The following is an 18,708-nucleotide window of genomic DNA, read 5'->3' as shown; positions in this document are numbered from 1 at the left end:
ATACCAAAATTCAAAATTTTCGGCCTAATTTAATCCATATTGTCTTAGTTTTTACAAATTTTCCCAAATTTTGCACAAATGTTAAAATTTAATTCTTCTGACCCACTTTATGTTTGATTTTATGTTTGGGGCCCAAGGACTTCGTCCACCCTGTCCATGCGCTTGCTACGCCCCTGCTTAGAGTAAACAACAAAATAAAAATGTCTTAAGCCAAATCTAGTTGGTTGTAAAAGAGCTTTTATTCCTGTGTGATAGTGATAGCTTATTAATAATAAGTACGAATAATAACAGTACGAATAATAATAAAAACGATAGACATTATCATAATGCGTAAAGCTATAATATTTATAAAGTTCTGTTTTTATAAACATCTGTACCAAAAAGTAATAGCCCCATTTATTGTGAGATAATAACTCAAAATCTATGCTTCAAAATTAAATAACTAAAGGAAACCCACTTTCGTTTTGCAAATCTTGATGCCACGTTTGTCTTAATAGCCCAAAATGTGTTGCCAAACTTGCACCTAAACAGGCTGAACGCTAGTCAGTCGATGCCTATTGTTCAACAAGACCCACTCAGTCACTTAATTAGGCGCTTGAAACGAACGAATTCGGTGTTGAAATAAGCAAAAATTTTAGTTACATCTTTTCACGCAATAATTGATTTTCTCGGTCAAATGAAAAGCAATAATTTTCATTTCTTTGGTAAATGTCAGAAGAAAACTATAATGCTTGGCTGTATATTTTTTTCAAACCCTGATGTTAAACTTAGGTGTGAAAGTTAGGCTTCATGTCTAAGATTTTCGATTTTCACAGGCTTCATTTAGCCCCGCGAGGTTTTTTGGGAGTTAACGTTTTTGCTTTTCAAAGTAACATAATTCGCTGACGAAAGATATTTCCCAACTTTCTAAAGCACATCATAATAGGCTATATGTCATAGTTTTGTCAGAATTTCGGTTTTGATTGCACCATTTTTCAATTCCGACTACCAATTTTGTCAAAATCAACTCGCGAATGTACCTATGGATGGATGATTTTGCAAGCCACAATCACTGACAATAGAAATATCGATTATTTCTGCTGGTTATTAGAAATGAAGCACTGGTTGGACATTTGTGGAGTCGCAAGTGGAAAAAGGTGAAATCAAAACGGATATTCTGACAAAACTATAATATAGAGACCCACACGATCTGCCTTACAGAGGTGGGAAATATCTTTCTTTAGCGAATTATAATAGTTTGAAACGCTAAAACATGAATTCCGCAAAAAGCTCGCGGGCGAAATTAAGGTCTATAAAAAATCAAAACTCTTACAGTAAAAGACACAATTTCATGCCTAAATTTAACACCAGGATTTAAAAAAAAACACCTGACATTACTGAAGGAAAAAAACATTGCTTTATATTTGACCGAGAAAATTAATTTCAAAGCAAAAAGGTGTATTTCTGAATTATGCTGATTTCAACATGTATCGATCGACTTTTTGCGCGACTATCCATAACAAAAGAAGCTGTGACCAGCGTTCAGAGTGTCATTAGTGTGTAAACCGGATCGTCTTGTTTTGCACGCTACTTCTAACGAATTATTAAAGCATGAACAAGTCAGTGCGTAAAAGTAGAAGTAGAATTCAATTCAACTAACTGATCAACATGAATAGTCAGTTCCCAATGCAGTTATTTTATAGGCCAAACGGGTATTTCCCAAGATTCCTTTTGTAATTCACTAACTCACATTTTTATCATATTGTGGTGGTGATATAGTCATTCCCAGGGACCCCACACCCCCCCATTGTATTTGGGGTTACTATTAGGATCTCTGGGTGGAAACCATGGTGGCACTGCCGTTTCATTGTATGCCCGTAACCGTCCCATCATCCTTTTCACAATGCCAGGGCGTCTGGTGGCCAAGTCATGTTTTTCCAGTGGATCTCTGGCTATGTTAAATAACCATATTTTCTTATCTCGTGGCTCTTCAGGGCTTATGAAAGTTAAATTGGATTCCTTAGGTGGATACCAGGCGCAATTGGCGAGATTTATCCTCCCTGCACTACCTGTTAATACGAAAACAACATTTGAGAGCAGAATAATTAGTGGTACACCATCATTTCCAGCGGGTCATGGAAGATCTGTGCAGGGCTGATTTTGATATCGCTATAAGGCGGCCAATATTCTTTTATGGTAAAGGACCGTTCACAAACACTTGTTAGGGGGCCTGATGCAAAAAAATTTTCGCGCTAAAAATTTTCGCCCCCTTTTCAGATCCCAAACATTTCAGGCCCCCCCTTTTTGACATGAAAATTATGGGTCAACCCCATCAAAAAGCAAAAGAAAAATTTGTGGTCATTTTTTCAGCCCCCCCCCCTTAGGAGGGTCAAAACTTTTAAGGGCCCCCATTTTGCATCAGCCCCCCCTAACAAGTGTTTATGAACGGTTCCTAAAATGGATTTTTCAAGGACACGAATACGAGCATACAGACGAATATGGCGCCATGATGGAAGGTCAGGTTTGGTGTCAAAGATTTCTGTGACTTCAAATACTACTTGTATTTCATATCTGGTACCTGTCACGCCTTTCATCATGTTCATTCGTATTCTTGACAGCAAGTCCTAATTTCGACAGTACTATTACAAAAAAGTCACTCGCATTTCAAATTAGTAGTTTCTTTGAAAAACAAATCACTATTGCCTGATGGAATCATATATATTAGTTGACCCTTTTCCGGTATTCTGTGACCTTGTTTGAGGGCGTTTTTACTCTCTTCAACAGGTAAGATTCGGTACATACTGCAGTTACTGTTCATTTTCCTATACACAATACACAGTGCTCTCACCATTGACGTGTGACCTCTACAAACAGTGTATGTTAGAGGTATAAGGCATTGCCTAGTTAACGTCACTGTGTGAATACTAACCAGCCAATATTTTTTGTACTCTCTGAAATTCTAGAAAATATAGTTTTGTAACATGTCCTAAATTTTTAGCTAATTTAGATGTTTGGAAATATTCGCACTTTTGTGTTTTAGTAAGGAAGGGCACGGCAAGGCCTGCAAAATTCCCTGTGTAAATCGAATGCAACTTTTAGTGACTATCACTCATTTTGTAACCGCTCTCTTCCGAAGGGCATTAAAACTAAACCACTTGACGGATATTTTTTGTACTTGCTGACAATCAAGAATAATGTGTACATTACATGTAGGCTAAAAACTGAGTAGGTGGAGCATCTGCAAACGGTCGTACCTCCCTGATATGTAAATGACAGATAAAAGCAAAAACAACTCCCAAATCTGTCCATTAACTTTGGTCAGTGGAGAGAGTCACGGGATTTCAAGTGGGTGATTATTGATTGGCAAGTGATATATTTGGGCATAAGTGCAGCCAACCATTCAATGTGGAGGATGGACTAGACTTTATCAATTGATTTTGCTGGAGTAATTTCCTGTTAACCAGGTAAAAGTACTGCAAAGGTCGAATCATGTTTGCTGTGCAGCATAACTGCACTATGACACTAACACCTTTATGTTGTTACCTCAATACAAGGGCCGAGCAAGAGTTAATTGTGAATCATTCATAACCGATCGATAGCTTGTGCCTCACTTGGTCGATTCGACATACTAGTTTGCGTTGCTAAATTCCTCATTCAAACTAATTCAATGCACGACATCGGAGTTACCTGCATGACTTTGGCGGGCTATTTTGAAATAGTTATGGTTGCACATGCAGGTACTTCTTTTGAAAGTCCTAAACAAGGTATAGGAGTCGCTGGTAGGATATGGTAGGATATGCAGCTTATAGAACACGGATAACCTCTATAACCGTCATAAGGTATTTGTTGTCATATAAAAAGTGAGTACCGGCAGTGTTGATAAATATGAAGCTCCATTCAATTGCGGGGGGGGGGGGGGGCAAACACCCAAACTAGTACCAGAGTGTGACACTTTACCCTTAGGGACGCACGTTCGATTTCCGGGGGTGGAAGCTTCTGAACAAAATTGACTAACCTAACTGTGTTCAAAAATGCATGCGAATTATAAAAAACACATGGTTTAGTCTAAAACAATCACCGTTTTTGCTGGCAAAAAAAAATGTCCCTTGCCACGACTACAACTTCCAGCTCCTCAACCTGGAAGTAAAATGGTGCGTCCTTTATTAGGTCGTTTTGGTCTTATCACTTGCAGTGTATTGTAGTAAAATGGGGTTCTGCTCATTTAATATAGTGGTGTGCGCCCGTAGCTGTTATTTTTGTTAGTAACCTTTGACCTTGGTTGCACGTGAATTCTCGCTATTCGCCCAGACAAACAAGAACCTAGACCTATAACTTTGGTTTGCGTAGTGAAGTCAACACTGCTTAGCAACGATTTTGACAAGGACGCAACCCGGACGCAAAAAAAGCTGACATGTTCGCGTCTACAGAACATGTTGCATTTGACGCGGGCGATAACGGCGCAGCAATCACGCAAACGATCGCGTTTTTCGTTCCAGACATGAACGCTTATTTCTCCGCGTCCGACCACCCGACCAAAATCACCTTGGAAACGTGGCTTCACCCCCAGACAAACAAGAACCTAGACCTATGACTTTGGTTCGCGTAGTGAAGTCAACACTGCATAGCAACAATTTTGACAAGGACGCAACTCGGACGCAAACAAGCTGACACAATCGCGTCTACGGAACATGTTGCATTTGACGCGGGCGATAACGGCGCAGTAAACACGCAAACGAGCGCGTCAGAATGTAAGCGATATTTCTCCTCGCCTAGTAACCCCGTCAATCCGTCAATATCACCTTGGATACGGGGCTTCACCTCCCGCTGTGTTAAGGGATGGGCAGTTATAGGTCTAGGTGGTATGTCTATGGCTTCACCTACTGCCATGGTTAGGGATGGGCAGTTACAGGTCTAGGTGGTATGTCTATGGCTATTCGCAATAAGGGCGCCGCCAGCGGTTTGCGATGTAATCGTGATGTATCATGGGAAAATCGTGATGTATCATGGGAAAAGGTCGACATCAAGTCCGCGCAATACGAATATTACCATGCTATTACATAGGAACACGTGACAATATTTTTAGTTTGTCAATATAACGGTATTACACGCAAATCGATAGAGAAAAAATTAATTGTGCACATTTCAAATCACATTATTAAGTATTATTGAGTATCGATTCGCGTGTAACACCTTCATTTTGACAAACTAAAAAATATTGTCACGTGTTCCTATGTAATAGCATGGTAATATTCGTATTGCGCGGACTTGATGTCGACCTTTTCCCATGATACATCACGATTACATCGCAAACCGCTGGCGGCGCCCTTATTGCGAATAGCGAGAATTGGAGATGGCTGCTTGCACGAGTGTGTTTACAATGTGAAACTTGATTGAAAACTCGTTTTAAACAAGGGGAAATCATAACAAATCAACAATAATGAGGTGACATTGTAATTGCAGAGGAATATTGTGATTGCAGGGCATGATTTGGGACGATTGACTGAGTGATTTTTGTGTGATCTTGTGCAGTAAGCTTACTAATGAAACTACTTGAAATTCAAATGTGCATCATCAGCATGATCATGGAACATTGAACAGTCAAGTGTGACTCTCAGATCTTCTATAAGTTAAGGCTGGTTCAAAGTGAATATTCGAAGGCGAATATTCGGCTTCGAATACGTTTTGGGCGTCAAAATATATGCGGCTTCGAATATAAAACTATGAACCGGAGAAAGATATATTTCTACAGTTCATAGCGTTGCCCGACTGTTAACAAGTATTGCCCGTTGACCAAGGTAAGCAAAATTTAGAGAATTTCTTTAACCATGTTAACGAAGTTAATAAAATCATAATAGGTAAACTCCATTGAACTATTGTCATGATTTAATGTCTGTATAAACATGATAAATGGGTTTAAATAGGAGCAGTGGCGTAACCAGTGGGGGCCGCGGTGCAAGCTGCCCCCCGGACACACAAAAACCTGGAAGAAGAGGCAAAAATTTGGAAGGGGGAAAGAGAGAAAAAGAGGGAAGAAAAAAGAGGGAAGAGAAAGGGAAGGAAGAGAAAAATGGGAAGGAGAAGAGAAAAAGGGAAAAAGAGGGAAGAGAAAGGGAAAGAAGAAAAGAAAAAGAGGGAAGAAAAGGGGAAGAGAGAAGAGAAAAGGGAAGGGACTCAAGGGAGAAGAGAAAAGGAAAGAAAGAGAGAAGAAGATCTATAGGCCTACTACTTTCATTGTGAAATTTGTACTCTGAAACACTGATATTTTCTAATATGCCAAAAACCAGGAGCTTCATGGCGCTCAGCCCCCTTGACCCCCGCCTGGGCTTTGCCCCTGGACCCCTGGACCCCACCGACTCCACCCGTTTAACGCTTCGTGGCAAGCGAGCGTTCTCTCGAATATAAATACTAAAACTGTTGATCAGAAATTGGGAAATTTTTCAATCTTTCCCCCCCCCCCCCCCCGGAAGGTCAGGTCTGGTTACACCCCTGACCTGAATAGGAGTCAAAAAGATTTGCTTTTCGGGGCATTTACGACCTGCCTGTAACAGGCGCGGAGGTTGACCCAATGACCCATACCTTCTTGTAGGTTTCAACTGCAAAGCAAATCAAGAAATGAATGAGTAATAGATAAATAAATAAATAAAATAAATAAATAAATAAATAAATAAATAAATAAATAAGTCAATAAATAAGTCAATAAATAAATAATTAAATAAATAAATAAATAAATAAATAAATAAATAAATAAATAAATAAATAAATAAATAAATATATAAATAAATATATAAATATCATAAGATATGATTGAAGCGACGACAAATATGACAGCCCTCACAAGTGTTATATATGAGACCACCCACAGTGACCCACCAAATATATATCTGTCGAGTTCAACAAAATTCAACTCCCACAAATATATTTCCGGTGAATACTTTTTTCATTGGCTGATATCCACTTGAGATCGGTATCATCAAAGTAGTATTGCTCTCATTTCATGATTCATTGAGCAATCAATTTTGGCATTTGACCGAAATACGCGTCAAAAGATAAAAAGTCTCTTTCCGAACTTATGTAGGCCTACATTGCTAGGGCCTAAGTTTGTTTTAATGCCTGATTCACAAATTATAGAAATAAACAAGAATTTATTTTAAAAGAACACGCAATGATAGGGTACCAACGCTCGTGGTTTTGGTTGTTCTGCATAGTTTATGAAGAGATTCATTGCAAAGCGCTATATATCCATTCCTACATATTACTTATTTTGCCCTCTTAATTATTAATTATAATTATGAATTTGACTGATAACAACGCATTACATCTTTATTCGGCCCAAAATAACAAAAATGGGTGAACTTCCATGGCAAACGCATTTTTATATCAATAACCAATGATTTACCACCCCGGACCCTCACACGTCCTCTGCCAGGGGCAGATGCATATGGGGACCTAGAACTGGGGCCAAACATTATTTATGTAAAACCGGGGTGGAGGCATAAATCTGAATTTGGAGTTAGACTTTTTCTCTACATCAGTCGAGTTAAATAGAGCTACGTTAATATGGAAACATTCACTTGTACATTTAGGTTATGTTTGTAAGCCTAAATATCATATTATTTGCATAAAACATTACTAATCATATAAAAATGGGTACTCTTGTACCGCACTAATAAGGGGGCACACCACTAAATCAATGCGCCATTTGTGTAACCCTAATGAGTTCCGGTAAAATACAGAAACTATTTGAGTTATTTTGGGGTGATCTTTAGATTATTAATCAAAAAGAGTGGCGAATTATAGCTGAAATAAAAGTAGAAAGCCTATACATAAATTTGAGTCACCAAAAAAGTAGCATTTTTAGAATTATTGAGAAAATAGGTCCGCGAATTAAAAAATGGCAGAATCGGGTTTGCAGTCTTGAGACTGAGAGCATGTCAAAAACAGTGAGGGCGCTGTTCGCGGCCTCGTAGCGGGAAAACGAGGTGGAAGGACCCTATACATTGAAACATATGTTAAACTTTCATCGATTTACAATCGACTGGTCATCATAAAAAATTTTAAACGAGCCCAAAAGGCCTCAAAATGAGCAAAGAAAACCGGTGTTTTTACACGTATTTCAATGGGAAGATTATTTAGTGGTGTGCGCCCAAAGCATTTTCTTTCAGTTCGTTATCAGCCATGTTGGAACTACACGTGTTGGAACTATCCAGGCGTATTTGACAACTGGGCAGGTTAAGGGATGGGGTATGAACGTTTGGACAGTAGGTCTATTTATTGTGGGACATTGGAGCACATCAGACATATCGAATAGGATTCAGAATACGAAGAATGTCCTTCTGATATCAAATAATTTTGATTTTTGAAATTCGCAATGAAATACACATTTTATGGCAAATGATTAAAAATTGATATTTTGATATTTAACAGTAACTTAATAAATCTGATGATTTATACTTATAGTGTATGTAGGTGGGATGAAAAGCCGACAATCAATTGACAATTTTGACCTTTCGTATTGAAGATATGGATTTTTTTCCCCAAAACACCAAAAAAAATAGGTCTTTTTGGGAAAAAATCCATATCTTCAATATGAAAGGGCAAAATTTTCAATTGATTGCCGGCTTTTCCTCCCAACTACATACACTGTAAGAAAATATCATTAGATTTATAATATTTACTTCGAGGACTGTTATATATCAATATGTGAAAAATATCACATTCTAATAATTTGTCATAAAATTTGTATTATATATCGTGAATTTCTAAAAATGAAAATTATTTGATATCAGAAAGACATTCTTTGTATTCATACTGTAATTTGATATGTCTGATGTGCTCTCATGTCCCACAAAAATACTGTCGAAACGCTCAAAACGCTCATTCCAGATCCTTTAATTTTCATTGGGGATTTTTGAAATCATCGTTCGTCGAACGATATTCAGGTGACCTCGAGCCTTTCATATAATCAATAGTATCTCGCTATCAGTTGCGCGATATTTAATCCGGTTCAACTCATATTTTATTCGTTGCCGTATATATTTTGACGTCACAAAAAGTATTCGAAGCCGAATATTCGTCTTCGAATATGCACTATGAACCGACCCTTACTGAAATCTCAAACTGGAAGTTGTCGTAGCATTATAGACTACCATTTAACAGGTGACAGTTATTAAAGTACTTATATGCAGTGTTATTGTGATTTTATGAAAAGAACACAAAAGAATAACTTGATCCGTTAAATTTATGTGTGCAGTCTGAATCACTTTTCATTTGGAGCAATTAGATCTCTCGGGGTCTTCCACTGGCCCCAAACGTCCACCCGCCATCGCCGCTCGGCCCCGAACCCCATTTCTTCACATTATGTTAGCACACCATTTTTCTTTGTAAAACGACGAACACCACTGTCAGTAATTATTACTCAACTGTTGAGTTATTATTCAACTGTTGAATCCCCCCCCCTCGAAAAAAAAAGGAATTTTTACAAAGACTACACTGGTGCAGTGTATTTTGTAATTATGCCGATTTGAAATAACAAAAGACCGATTTTTAATCAATAATTGCAACCAATCATAGATTCAGAATTTAAGATATCAAAGAGAAATGTGGGTTAAATGATGAGTTTTAATACTGACCGTCACGTAAGAGACATATATTTCCCAGTAGTAATTTCCAATCTCCCATCTGTAGAGCTGCTGTTCCTGTGAGTTTGGGCCATGAAATAGGATCAATGCTGTGAAGAAGCTCCTTCCTAGGAGAGGTGCTGTTGGAGCTGTATCAAATAAATGATTATTAATTACATTTAATTAGCAATAAATGGATCACTGGTCTGATCGATTGGTAAAGATTTGAATTCTGCTGTGACACTTGTGAAATAATGTTGTTAACACGAGGTCAAGAGAAAAAAACCAAGGTTTGTCCACGGCGCACGCGTAGCTTTTAAAATCTTTGATTTTTGTTTTTACATTCTGAAGAAAGAAACGAAAATACAATTAAAAAATGAGGGGGTTAGAGCGTATAGCACATAACCTTTTTTTTTACTAACATCGGCATGTGACGCAAGCTCCCGTTAGGTGACACTAGCGAACTGACACTGTGGACCACGATGACCTCATCCCAATTGCATAGTTCAATAACTGTGCCCTGATAGATGAGCATGTTGTGGGTCCTAGTGTGAGAGCCAAAGTTGTAGATCGATTGTAATCTATCTAAAGAGAGGAGCGTTACAACTTCACAAAGGACAGGACTATCCAAATATGATCAGAATACAACATAAGCAAAGGTAGAATAGAAATGATAATCCATGAAAATTTAGAGATTGCTGACAGGTTTGTGGTTAAAAAATATCTCCTAGATTGCTGCATGGAGCTTGCCCATGGTCTGATAGACTGGTTCTATTTGGGGAAAATCGCGCTCCTACCGGCAAATTTACGTAAAAGTTGGCATCCAGCTAATTTTTGTTAATTTGGGTATGCTGAACTCGAATCTGTTGTCTGCCAAGCAGTATTTTGAGACCATGACCTTCAATAAGACCTCCAAAATACTTTTATTCCAATAACACTTTCAAACATGTCAAATTATTCGTCTGGCCCCACGGGCCCCAGAAATGTAAAGTTTGTATGCGTAAGACCTATAGTTAAGAAGTTATGGGGCACAAAAGGTAAAGTTATGGGTAAAAAGTCAAAGTTGCTCCGATTTTCGTAAAAGTTGAGGCAAGTTGTTCACCTAGCTTAGAGGTTTCAGAAAAAGTTTAGTTTGCACTGGGCTGCGATGTCTAGTTAGTATGTTACACAGCAACGAGTTAAAAGATATGTAGGATTCCACGGGATTCTATGACATTTGTACTTATTTATCATCTATCTTCTGAACTTCATATCGCGATAGTAGAAAGTATTCTTTTCCTGAATCCCGTGAACTTGAGGAACAGTTTGCATCCATTTTTACGAAAATCTGAGCATCTTTAATTTTCCACCCCTGTACAACATGCAAATGGACCTTTAACCTGTTGAGCCTCATAACTTTGTAAATATATGTCCGTTACATTTTGTGGTCCTTAGGCCCAGACGAATAATTTGACATGTTTTGGGGGGAATTTGGAGCATGTTTAATTTTTACCCCCTGTATGATCATGTAGGGGTTTTCGGGGTCTTTTTTAAGGATCGCGAGGTTCGAATATAGCTTGGCAGACAACATTTTTGAATTTAGCATACCCGAATTATCCAAAATAAGTTATACAATTGTGTACGTTCATACATGCAGGTAGTAAACAAGAAGTAAAAAGATTACAACTTTCAACTGCACTCACCAGGTTATTTTCCCAAATATTTCGGAACCAACTGGTTCCTTCCTCAGTGGGTAATGGTGTGTGAGATGCTGCTGAGATCAGTGTTTCTAGAAGATCTTGTACTAGAGTTGCCAGTTGGTTTCACTGATTTCAGCAAGCTGTTGTACACTGGAGATAGTTCGTACCCCTGCGAGGTGTTGATTTTGGGCTGCGGGTCTCTCCTAATGTGGATCGCTGATACAAGGAAAATCCGTGAAGCAATCCACATTAGGAGAGACCCGCAGCCCAAAATCAACACCTCGCAGGGGTACGAACTATCTCCAGTGAACAACTTTCGTGAATTTCAAAAAATGAAATTTATTTGATATCAGAAAGACATTCTTCGTATTCAGAATGCAATTCGATATGTCTGATGTGCTCTCATGTCTCACAAAAATACTATCGAAACGCTCAAAACGCTCATTCCAGATCCCTTAACCACCACGGTCACTGACATTTCTCATGGCAAAGGATATACGCCATTTAACTCTAACAAGAACATGCTTCATTAAACCGTTTCCTTACATAATTGCTTTCCAAACATCAATTCCATCTATCGCTTTTGTCATGGTGTCTCTTCCAGCTAGGCCCGAAAGGATGGTTGGGAACCAATCAGTGACGTGGATCCACGCATGGCTAGTGGTACCTTTGATTGGATCAGGTAATAACGGACTATGAATAAATCCAACTCCACGGACACCTCCCTCATAAAGAGTGTTTTTGGATTCTCGGAAAGGCCAATTATTTCCAGAATATTGAACAGATCCACCGTTATCTGAAAGAAAATGGTTAATTTATAAGCCTTGGGCATTTAGGCGACGAAACAACCCCTGTTAAGTAGACGAAGAATGCTAATAATTCGTGACCAAGTCTTAGAACAAAGGTTTGAAAGTGTTTTTGGCATGTCTGAAAGGTACTGAACAAATTTGGCTTGGGCTGCCCTCTTCAAAGTGTCAGGCATTATGGTAGGGGCCAATTAAGGTCAAACAGGGGTCAAAATTATACATGATCCCAATTCTTTTTAAAAGTATACCAAAGTACTCCCCTGGTCATATAGTTTGTCATATGTGCAACCTTTATGGTTACGGAGTTATGGTCAGAAACGTGACAAAGGTCAACGCACTTCTGGCCAGGTGCATTTTTACTAAAACGGTTAAAATTGTACTGTTGACATATTTCTTTTTTGTACAAATCCAATAAAAATGAAGATGTTAAACTCACATTTTAGTGACGTTTCACCACTACGCTATAGTGGTTTCATCAGATTGGCAACTCATCACACCTGACTGCTTCCTTTTATAGGCAACAGGAACCGCTATAGAGGGCGTGATGAGTTGGTCAAAGAAGTTGTTGAGTGAGTAGGCCCCCTCGTCCTTGTTTAGAGTGTCTTTTCCTTTTCGGCGAATCCAGATGGCTTCTTTCAATCATCTGGTGGTCTTGTCAGCTTCTCTATCGATGACTTTTGAGTCCTCCCAATTGATGGAATGGTTTGTCGAGGCAACGTGATCGGTGATAGCTGACTTGTGAATGTCTGTAATTGATGACTTGCGGCTGGCTCGTGTGTAGGGCTTAGTTTCAAATTTCTCCACCTCTTTTTGGTGTTCTTTGAGGCGAACGCCGAAAGGACGGCCAGTTTCTCCGATGTAAGTGCCAGCACAGTCCCCGCAGGGGATTTCATAGATCGCCTCTGCTTTTTGTTGCGGGAGGAGTTTGTCCTTCGGGTGAACAAGCATACTGCGGATGGTACGGTGGGGTTTCATAGCAGTAGAAAAACCATGTTTTTTGAAAACTCTTGAAACTCGCTCCAGATAGTCCCTCTACATAGGGAACTACCACCATGCCTTTCGACTTTTCACTGTCATCGTTATTCTTTGAGTTAGACTTTGTTTTTGGAGTGGCTCTATTTTGTTTGACTTTTTAATTGACCAATCTGGATAACCGCAGCCAGATAACGCTTCGCGGATATTGGACTCCTCTTTCTGTCTGTCCACTTCCTCAGTGACTATAAAAGGAAGTAGTCAGATGTGATGAGTTGCCAGTCTGATGAAACCACTAGTGTAGTGGTGAAACGTCACTAAAATGTGAGTTTAACATCTTCATTTTTATTGGATTTGTACAAAAAGAAATGTGTCAACAGTGAAATTTAACAATCCAAATGAACTTGTTCAAAGAAAAAAAAAGGTTAAAATTGTAGTTATGTTTTCTGACATGACAAATTCAACTGAAGAACTTTAAAAATCCAAATGGTCGCCTTGATCTTAAAATTTCAAAATGGCCGTCAAAAATGCATAAAATCAGGTACCGGGTATGGGTCAATATTAGGATGCATCATGAGCCCTCAAAGTTCAAAGTGACCATTAATTGTGTACATATTCTTAACATGCTCCACTTGTCCTAATGAATACATGAATACAAAAGCCACCCAAGTCCATGGAAAGTGATTTTGAGAAAACATTTTAATTCCTTCAGTTACATTTTCCTGGGGTAGGCATACAACTTGCAAGTCAAGATTTACAATTTCAAAGGCTTACCAGTAGAAAAGATGATAATGGTATTATCATAAAGACCGGATTCTTTCAGTGTCTCAGTCAAATTGCCTACACCTTCATCCAAGCTGTTTATCATACCTGCTAGGGTTAGTCGTTGTTCATTAGCTATTATGTCTTTATAGGGCTCTTTGTAGCGTTCTGGTACTTGTATTGGATCATGTATAGCCATATATGACAGGTACAGGAATAAAGGCTACAAAATAAAACCAACAAACATAAATATTTAAAATTAACTACACTGCTCAAAAAAGTATCGTAACACTTGAAAACGTCGCCATGATTTAAAAACCAAAGAGTATTGTTCCAATTAATAAACTCACTGAATATATACCGTGAATTTTGACACCTCATTTATTGAAAAAGTTTTAAGTAGTTTAATGGTAAAGGGTCGGATGTCAAAAGTCTCCAAATGATTCTGCATAGAATACTGGGTGCGGTACATGCTTTATTGTGCGCGCCATTTTCATTCAAATTTAAACCATTATGTTTTTCGCATGGTTGATTAATCGATGAAAACAGACTTGAACCCCCAATGGAGAATGGGACACTCTGAAGAAGATGGCTAACAAATTCATCAAGCCAGACACAACCCTAGAGTGTTTGCGCCGCATCCTTTTGAGAAAGTGGAACAGCATTGACCAAGAAGAAATAAGACACCACGTCAGAAGCATGCAACGTTGCATTACAGCAGTTGCGAACAGTGATGGAGGACACACTAAGTATTGAAGGAAAGACGGAAGTAAACTGCATTAATTTTGATATGACTGAGAGTAAAAAATGAATCCATGCATAGGCGTAGATCCCGGGGAATGCCAATATTTTACTGGGGGAAGGCCTATACAATCACCCCCCCCCCTATGTTGACGCCTGTATGTTGGTTTCTGACCAAATTAACCTCATATTTGGCCATTTTAGCCCCCAAAGTGCCCCTTCGCGCGAATTTATTCCACTTTTGCACCATATTTCACCAGTTTAGCTTCAATATGGCAAAGTTTTTCGCGCACTTAGCGCGCATTGGTACCATAAACTTATTATGCCGCCAAAAGGTGCTGGATTCACTATACTTCAAGAAATCTTTTCCAACCCTCCCCAATTAGTCGGGCTCTCATTCACGCGCGGATGGGAAATAGTGTTCACTTTGATACGGTTTATAGACTGAAATGTTGCGTAGAACACGCTCCCGTAGTCCACTTTATTTAAAAATGTGTCCAAAGAGATTTTTCCGGGGGTGCCCCACAATGGTCAAAATTAATAAAAATGTATTCTAAGGCCAATGGTGGTGATTTTGGTGTCTAAATATATGTTTATGGACTTGCGAAAGTCATTTAGATAGTTTACAAAATCCAAAATGGCTTCCTTATGTTCCAAAATTCAAAATGGCGGCCAAAATGGTGAATTTTAGGCAAACTTATTTGAACTTATTTATTATCAGGCCGATGGTGGTGATTTGGGTGTCTATGAATATGTCTGTGGACATGAAAAAGTCATTTACATAGTTGATGAAAATCCAAAATGGCTGCCTTATACCAAAAAATTCAAAATGGCCGCCAAATTGCCGAAAATTATTCTAACTTATTTGAACGGCGCTCTCGGGCCGATGGTCGTGATTTGGTCGGACATGAAACAGTCATTTATATAGTCAAAGTTATCTGGGATCAAATCTTATACCCTAATTTCATTTTCTGTAAGGGGTATGGGGATCAATTTCGGTGACAACATACCTTGTGATCCGGGAAACATTAAGGTCAAAGCTCAGGTAAAAAGGTCATTAAAGGGTTACATGCCTTGCGATTGTTTGCGCTCTGTGAGCGCAAATTATCTCTAGTTATTATTACTGTTTTAAAGGAAATATTTTTTGTGTAAACACTGAAGCATCCCATGTAATAAAAGAATATATAAATATTAGCTGTACATCATATATAACGATTCGTGTTACCCAAGCGTGCTATAGTTTATGTGGTTTAGGAGGCAGAGAATTTAGATTTAAATTTTATACATGCACTTCAAAGTATTTTTTTAAATTTAGTGTAAATGAGGGCAGAAAAAAATGTTGACAATTCTATGTAAAAATTACATTAGACCTCGCCAAAGATTATTGTTTCGTTTTTATTGTAATCTAATCATTTATTTTCTGAAATAAAATTTGGGGTCTAATGTCAATTTTTTTTATATAAATGGAAAACCCCCGAACGTTTATAAAAAAAAATGGTTGGCTCCATATACTGATCTATATAGCCACGTGCAGTCCGCCCGGGCAGTCCGGAGAGTCAAAATCGATAATGTATTGTGCATGTATATAGGCCCATGTATTGTCTTATTTATGTATGTTGAACACGCAAATATCAACAATTAAGCGCTATAATAAACACTAATATTTTTAAGCAGATAAAATTCCAAAATATGGCACATTTTCTGTCTTTGCTTGTGTGGCATAAAGTTACGATTAATATGTTCAAAAAAGTTTCAAGATGGCTACAACAAGTCACATTACGTTTTGTTACCTGGAGAGATTTGATCACGTCTCGCCTCCCTTTTCAACCAAATCGACGGTAATAACTCTTGTAGTGAGGAATCAACATTTAACCACAAATTGCCTCAGGCAAAACTCACATCCTGGGAACCAATACCACACAAGGTCATTTGTGTGTAACTCACTGACCCATGTGGGCCATATACTGCCTCTAGCTATAATGACAGCCTGGTGATATGGTCAACTCATTGACAGATACCATACCAACGTAATGCAGGTAGCCGAGCGGTCTAAGGCGCTGGAAGTAGGCCGATGCTGTATGCATGATAACGGCGCGGCGTGGGTTCGATCCCCATCCGCTGATCTTAAAAGGGGGGAAGTATCGTCAAAATGGAGTCCCATTTTCTTTTGCATAATAGTTTCAAAGTTACTCCTCTATAGGGGGTGTGCACTTATTTTCCGGAATAGCCCATTTGTACTTGTAGCGTAATATACTAGTAGTTATGTAGTCTTTGTGGAATTTTTACCTTTTCATACGTAGCATGTCGTTTTATCACCTTTTGAGCTTCTCTTGTCAAGAGCTCCGTTGAATAGTGACCACTACCGTCCCAGGCTGGATCAAAACTCTGTACAGTGTCATTATGAAGATCCAATCCTGATATCTTGTGATTTGGGAAAGTGTCATGTCTTAAGTAGGTGTAATGATCCATTGTGGAACTGTACATACCTGAGAAAATGCGATATGATATGAAATTGAATTTCAGACAAATAGAACAAAGTAGGGGCCTACACTTAATCCTGTAGTAAATTTACATTTTAAAAATGATATTAAAATATTAAAAGTCACGACTGAAAACTATGGTGAACTTGTACAGTTATGTTAAACCTTCCCACTATGATATTAATATATGCGATAATTTTACCCACCTATGTGTGGAAAGGTGAGACTCGTATGTGCGAAGAAATTGCCATTTTTCTATAAAAGCGCAATTTTACTTCCGGTGTCTGAAAATCAGCATATTCCACCATGCATCATTTGTACGTGTATGTTGATCCGAGGGAAAACAAAGGAGGATTATTTACCCCACCACAGACACACGGAACAACTTGGCCCAGCCTATTAAAAAGTCATTTATATTGGTCGGACAACATCATATCATTGCCAAGCTATTATGAGGACAATGAAAATGACTCTTTTTTTTAGAAATTAATATAAAATGAGATATTCCGCAAAAACCAACTTAAGCGATGAGTTCCTTCGAACGAGACAAATTTGAGTTTGACATAGAAAAAAGTTAACGTCATGAAATGACTGTGCCTGCTTTGCAAGAAGGAACTATAAACATTCTCAATGCACAGAACGTATACTGTTGTTGTTCACAGAAAAAAAGTCTGAATTAAGTATTACAAATTTAATGGTTTTTAAACATATGGATAAAATCAGCCGCTTCTTTCTTTATATATTAGTAAATTATAATATTAAAATTCATATGTATATCAATATCATGAGAAAAATTATTTGAGCTTAGAATTTCAGCGTGATCAATCTGAGACAAGCAAGTCCATAAACTCATGTATCTGATTTCCCTGTATATTGCAGCTATAATAGTTAATAATAGTTTCAGTTGGATGAAATATTACAAAGCAAACGCATAGTAACAATACTGTGTGGGCTTTGTTTCCGAAATGAGAACAATAGTCTGCATATTGTTATGCAGCATTGTTATGGTAAATGATAGTACAACTCATTGTTGCTAATGCCAAACTTGTCAAAGTGATTGTGATTGTCTGTATGATGAGAGCATGATATAGTGTCCGCTTAATTTACCTACGTCATCAGCCAAACGGGGGAGAACACGTACGCTTCAAACGGGGGGGGAGAACACGTACGAGGCTGAACTTTACCCACGCAATTTCTCCTTTTTCAGGAGAAATACGCATACAAAATTGCAACAAGTGTCAACTTGTAATGTAATAATTATTCTCTTCGAATAGAGATAAACTTGTTTTTGCAATAGACCTGCCCTTTAATATTTAAATCTCGCGCGTGTGACGGTTGGTTGGTTAACATTCAAATCTCGCGCTCCCGCACGATAACAGCATTTTTCCGGTCTTTTGGTGAAAAACAAGTTCATCGATCATCAAACTATGACTGCTTACGGTTGGCCTTTGTATATGTGTAGGGGTAGTGATTGGGGGGTGTTTGTTAATGGAGTGGGGAAAGCTTCTGTACAAAATGTGCTCATTATAATTATGATATAGGCCTATCTTTCTCGGCATACAAATCCCGGGAACAAATCAGAATAACGTTTGAAATTTGAATTTTGTACTTTAAAAACTCTAAAAATTAGGAATGATTGACAACATAATATTATAGGCCTAACAAAGTTACT

General features: G+C 38.2%; 1 protein-coding gene across 1 annotated transcript in view; it reads right to left on the bottom strand.

The window, feature by feature from the left end:
- Positions 1–242: 242 nt before the first annotated feature.
- Positions 243–18,708, bottom strand: part of LOC140156626 (arylsulfatase J-like) — a 29,138-nt gene continuing 10,672 nt past the window's right edge. Inside the window, exons 3-7 of the mRNA XM_072179560.1 lie at positions 16,843–17,042; positions 13,828–14,038; positions 11,822–12,071; positions 9,609–9,745; positions 243–2,048 (exon numbers count right to left, since the gene is read on the bottom strand). Of these exons, the coding sequence (XP_072035661.1) occupies positions 1,759–2,048; positions 9,609–9,745; positions 11,822–12,071; positions 13,828–14,038; positions 16,843–17,042 (1,088 nt within the window). The 3' untranslated portion in view covers positions 243–1,758. The remainder of the gene's footprint in view (positions 2,049–9,608; positions 9,746–11,821; positions 12,072–13,827; positions 14,039–16,842; positions 17,043–18,708) is intronic.

Source organism: Amphiura filiformis, chromosome 7, assembly GCF_039555335.1.
Source record: "Amphiura filiformis chromosome 7, Afil_fr2py, whole genome shotgun sequence".
NCBI classification, from domain to species: Eukaryota; Metazoa; Echinodermata; class Ophiuroidea; order Amphilepidida; family Amphiuridae; genus Amphiura; species Amphiura filiformis.
Note: the sequence above shows the minus strand (reverse complement) of the source record. Positions and strands in the feature narration are given on the sequence as shown.